The sequence below is a fragment of the Glossina fuscipes genome, unplaced genomic scaffold, assembly GCF_014805625.2.
Source record: "Glossina fuscipes isolate IAEA_lab_2018 unplaced genomic scaffold, Yale_Gfus_2 271, whole genome shotgun sequence".
In the NCBI taxonomy this organism is placed as follows: Eukaryota; Metazoa; Arthropoda; class Insecta; order Diptera; family Glossinidae; genus Glossina; species Glossina fuscipes.
The window spans coordinates 1-6,189 of NW_023998614.1; the positions used below are offsets into that span (position 1 = coordinate 1).

Below are 6,189 nucleotides of genomic sequence, written 5' to 3' on the forward strand. Positions count from 1 at the left end.
ACGACGGATTTATGGAGATTTTTCTTTTGGAATTAACGAACTTAAAAAAGTATTTAGGGTTAGCAAACAAGGAAGATTTAACAAACTGAAGCTATCTGCAGTAGTATTGGCGGTTGAGGGAATTAAATTTATGCCTTGCAACAGAGTAAGCGAAATAGTCGAAAGAAGAACCACTTTTCGAAAATTTTTTGAAAAGCTTGTTTTTCCTATTCTTGTAGTATTTAATTGTTTTATTAAACAATTCGAGGACGGGACTGCTTGATCGGAACGGATGCAGAAATAGCTTGATTTATTATATTGTAGAACGACGACAGTAAGCTATCAATGCTTCTTTCTGAGAAATCGAGCACAATATGAGAAAGATGTGATTTTAGTATGGAAACATTGATTTTATGGAAATCATAAAGTTGATATGAAAAATTTGAATTTTGAACGTTATAGAAGTTCAACGAACCAACATACTTGTAATGAAAGGAAACACCCAATGCTGGATGATATGGATCCTCACGTAAACTAAACGGAAGACAACGATTAACGCAAACCTCAGGAAAATTTGCAAAGCAGAGATCAAGAAATCTATTATTGCAATTAGGGGTACCATTGTATTGAACTAAATTATTATCAAATAATTCATTGAAGAACACAACGGCTTTATCAGGTGTTGAGGAAGGAATCAAACAGCCAGAACTATCACTGTAAAACCAATTGACTTGAGGCAAATTGAAGTCACCCAACGCAAGGACTATATCGGTAGGTTTAGATTGCTTGGCCACTTCACAAATATGGTAACACCTTTCTATTAATAAATTCCGCTGAATAATTGTCATCCATCACCGCGTCCTATGCACTTGGGTACAACAAAATTACTTTAGCCACCTTTGGCTTAAGTTAATTGAACATTGTCTAACAATTTTCCGATAAATCCGCTTAATAATGGTGCTAAGATTATAAGTAAGAAGCCACCACCTTTTTGCACAAGAACCTTTCTTTTAGACTTTATGGTCGCATTTGGTCTCGAGATGAACCTAAGTTGTTTTTTATGCTTTTTTAAAACCTTCAAATCTTTATTTTTTAGTATAGTATTCCCAGCTATTGTGTTAAAAATAATCTCAGTCAGAGCTTTAATTAATTCATCATCAGCATAGTTGAGTACAGTTTTTCTTAATTTGCTATCATTGACATTTTGAGGACATACAGCATATATTTATGGTTCTTCAATCGCTTTAAACTATTTTTTAAGACCATTTTCCCCGGTGTCACAGAAGCAAAAGCAAAAATTCGGATTAAATATGTTCGTTCTGTATCTTAATAAATCATTTACGCTTTTTGTCGATTAATAAATAACCAGGTTTGCCAGTCATATCTTTATATATTCTCATAAGTTCAGATGATTTTCAGGATGAATTTGCCTTGCAAAATGTTGAAACTGCAGGACATTTCAAGGAGTTTTGAAAACAACTATATATTTGGAATTCAATGAAATATCTCTTTTATGCGACGATTCGTGAAATATGTTTTGTGTTACTACAATGACAGAAAAATTCATATGGTATGGCCCCTGCGTGAAAAGTTCACAAACCGTTTTGTTGAAAGCGGCCATTATTCAGTCATCTAGTACGACGATAGTTGGTTCGTTGAGAACATTTTCCAAATTCTCTGGTATTCCATTGTTATATTCAATGTGCGCAACATTATTTATATCAGATTTCGCATTTTTTTCACCATAACACCAAATTATTCGATCAATTTTCACATTAATTAAGAAATCTATTGTGAATAAGATTTTTCAAAAATGTTGTTTTGCCTGACACAGATGGTCCACTAACAAGTATAGTAAATGGATGGTAAAACTGATAAAACATGTTGTCTTGTTAATTATAAACTAGAGAATAAATTAGGACTTCATAGAATTCGTCATTTTATAAATATTTATTTATTTAATTTGAAGTAATAACTTTAAATCATTTCGATGATGTGGGCAGTTAGTAAAATAATCAGGTAGTTTTCTCAAAGATGTTTGAGTGTCCACGAATATCACTTTAGATTTCAAATATTTTTTAAGAAATTCTTGTTTTTCTCTTCCCACGACTAAAACGTACTCATAATTATTCAAGGAAGATAGTATGTCACCTAAGCAGGAATAGTCTATTGCGCCATCCCACTATTTTAAACCATAAATAAATTTAGCACAAAAATGATTTTGATCTTTAGTCATCTCATTTAATTTCTTTTCAACGAACGGCGATCTAAATAAAAAGTAGGTAGCTGCAACAGAACTTGCACTCATATATGCTGGCTCTTTAATAAAAATTTGTTTCTGATTTCCATGACAATACTGGAAATCAACAAGAGCGAATGTACTTTTAGTTACGCTGGATATGGTTTGATGAGTTACTGATAAATACTGAGCCGATTTTATATAATTTTTGAGTTTATATTCTAAAAGATTTCATATCGCTGTCAGTACTAGTTGTGTCGTCTCAATAAATGGATCACATATCGCCAAGTGCTCAAAAAACTCCGCGTTTACCAAAAAGAAATCAAGACCATCAATTAATATTTGGTTTGGAATATTTCGTCAGTTTAAAAACTAAAGTCATATGTGGTTTTTCACCCTCAAGAAACTTTAAACCACTTTTATGGCTGCAAGATAATGAATGTAAATTTATGATTTCACCCGTGACCAATGGATTCATTTAATGGCGTGCAAGGATGCATACAACTAAGATTGGATCAAAAAGACTTTATAGAACCTGAGATCATTCTAGATCATCCAACTCTAGACCACATTGAGTGTAATTTTAAATATAATCGAGATGGACAATGTCTTTTGATTATTAATCAAAAAGGGTATAGAATAAAACTTGATGCTGAAAGGTGGAGATTAATAACCCTCGTTAGAATTTTTTTGTCAACATTCCTATGCTGGAGTACCATCTTACAAAAGCAAATCTCGTTCTTTTATTACAATCATTTTTTCCCAAAGTGCATGGAATTAAATAAGACTGATGTTCAATATGATATCTCCATATCTATCGACCCTGATATTGAGATTGGTTTGTTAAGATTATTAGGCCGGATATCAAGATTGATAAGCTACATTTGAGAATTATAAAGAAATAAACGTATAAAAATGAATATAATTCAAATTGTTAATGAGATTCACAACCCAGCCCTAAAAAATTCTGTTCAAAGGCGATTCATTTAAAAAGGAATTAATGGTACATGGATTTAGTTGAGTTAATTCTATTTCATAAGCTAAATAATGGCTATAAATACCTTTTGGTTGGAATTGATGTATTTTCTAAATATGCTTTCGCGCAACCAGTAAAATCTAAAACTTCTTTAGACATAATTAAAGCTATGAAACAGGTACTGGAAAGTAGAAATACATCACCAAGAAATATTTAGACTTATCAGCGAAATGAATTTTTCAATAAAAATTTTAAAGATTTCAAGAAAGATTTGATTATCAAATTAACCATTATCACACATATACTCATATGAAAGCCTCCATATATGATATATTTAAAAGAACATTAAAAAAGTTAATGTGGAAAATGTTTAGTATGAATGGTAATTAAAAATGCATAAACAACCTGCAAACATTACTAAACAAATACAATAATATGTATCATAGATTAATAAAAATGAAACCAAATGAAACCGAAATATTTCAGATCAGTAGAATAAAAATTACGAATCCTGTTACTTACATTCTAAAGGACTATAAGGAATATGAAATATTAGGATCATTTTATGAATACGAAATGCAAAAAGTTCGTGACGAAAATGCGTATTTAGTGGAAAAAATATTGAAGAAACAGGGAAACAAATTTTTTGTGAAGTGGCTAGGGTTTGATCAAACTCATAATTCATGGATTAATAAAACTCAATAACTTCGATAAAATATGTATAAGTCCAACCGAAAATGTTTGCTATTATTATTATTATTACTATTATTAAAACCTAAATAAAATTAAAATCCAAAAAAATTGCATTGCGTATTAATTTTTACATTTATTCTTGTATACATAGTAATTACATTTCATTTACATGTTTGTATTATTTACTTTATAATTATTTTACATTTATTCATATATACATAGTATTTATACATCGTTATTTATTATTTGATTACCTATTTTATAATTTCCCTACGCTAGTGTGCAAATTTTATCATCTAAAACACACCGCTTATCATCTAAATATTTTTTGCTATTTTTTGCAGATCTCTGTATACAATCTGTGAGATCTGCTTCTTATAATTCTCTGTTCATCATAAAAAGATTGTCTATTTATAATACAGTGTTTATAATCACTATATTTTAATTTGTCGGTTACACATTTTTTTATCCCCTTAACTTTTTTTCACTTCTTTTTCTTTATTGTTCCCATCATTGACTGCGTATGCATAAGCCTTGCCTTTTAAACCTGCAAACTTTGCCATGATTCTCCCGGCGTTCTCGTCTTTTGCAATAGTGTTGCTCATTTTGCAATAGTTCTTTAGGACTTGAGAAATTCGTCCAGTACAACTGATACAGGTCTTCCATTTTCCGCTGCATATGACCAAGAAATTCAGTTATGCATGTTTCTCCTAATAAAAATAAGAAATAAATAACTAGATTCAATTAGTTACTTAAATAAAAAACAAAAACAGTTGTTATATACTCACCACACACTTCATCACACTCTTCATTATACACATGTTTAACATAATAAGAGACTGCGAACGCTTCATGCTGTTGAATTGGCCTCGTCCCTTCGCTCCTGGTAAGAACTTCTATGGGTTTCAGCACAGCCTCTATATCAGCATATATGATTAATGGCGACGACAACTTCTTCTCCATATTTTTGAATTTGGTTACTGTTCCACTTGTACTTTGGTGCAACCTTTCTAACGGCGGGTTGCAGTCATGGTGTAAAACGTTTGACACAAATCGCAAAACTGTCCTGATATACGGCTTCGCGTGTGTTGTTTACCAACCTCTGCATGTTGGTAATAAGACAATAACGATATTGCTTAATCGTTTCATTATATACAGTTAGCAAGTTGATATGCAAACTTTTTGGTTCCTTTGTGGCCCTTGCCGGACCAACCACTTTCCATCTACCCTTGGAACGTACCAATTCACATGTATTTATGCTGAAATCTTTGTTGTTCTGCTCAAACCGATTGATGTCGTAGTTAGTTATCGGAAATTTCAATCTAGAAAAGTCAATTCGAGTGTTTCGAAATTCAATGATAACCTCGCGAATCGTTCCGATTTTATAATAGCTCGTCTGAGCTAATCTGCGTAATTCTTCTCCCAACGGTTTGTCGAACTTGTAAGCGATAGCCGTTAATATATACCTCACTGGCAGGAACCTTCTTCTTGGTACTAGCTTCAAAAACTCATTTACGCTTACTGGCGTTGCTTGTGCACGACGGACCGTTAATACTGGACGTACCAGGCTGGTTTTTTTTCAATGCTGGTTCACAGCCTGCTACGAACTCTTTACATAAATAGGTATGGGACAACTCGTGCTCGGTTAGAATCGCACCGCAGATATTACACCTTGTTCGCCGGCCGCCAATTGTTGTTTCGTTCAAGGAATCAGCTTGCTGCAAACCTAACCGACAAGCTCTTGCAAATTCCGAGCAGTAATGGTTCAGTAAATTCTCAACTGTCTGATGCCAAAAAGTGCACTTATGTTAGGTTCCATTTTTAATTTTTTTTTTTTCATTTTAAATAATCAAATTGTCACTAACCGATTTGGTGGTTTAGTATTTTTAAAAATAACTAAAGAGAAAACGCTGCTTATATAGGATAGATATTGTTCAAGCGTTATCGGTAAAATTCCTTGTCTTTTATTTTTCCTTTTAAATACTTTTAAGTGTGGTCATAAAGTAATAAATGAAATATCATTTGACCATTTCTTTTCATTTATAGTGCACCACAACACTAGTTCTTTTTCCATTGTCAGCGGGGTATTTACACGAACGGAAATAGTGATAATAAAAGTAGAAATGGGGAAGGATAAGACGTGTAAGTGTTCTGAAATGCGATATGATAGTCGCACCACCCAGAGTGCACTTTAATTTTTCTTCGTTGAAATTTGTGTAGACATCTGTATGCACGATCGTGTTTCTTAGTTTTTTTTTTTTATGAGAATCATAAATAATGTGTGTCCATGAAGGAATCCTCT

At 32.3% G+C, this 6,189-nt stretch overlaps 1 protein-coding gene across 1 annotated transcript; it reads right to left on the minus strand.

Moving 5' to 3' along the window:
* Positions 1–4,442: 4,442 nt before the first annotated feature.
* On the minus strand, positions 4,443–5,713 carry LOC119642888 (the record flags this gene model as incomplete). Its single annotated transcript, XM_038042188.1, has 2 exons — positions 4,676–5,713; positions 4,443–4,597 (listed from the first exon to the last, which is right to left on the minus strand). Coding segments are annotated over exons 1-2 (330 nt in total), but the record flags the coding sequence as incomplete, so codon positions are not given.
* Positions 5,714–6,189: the final 476 nt, after the last annotated feature.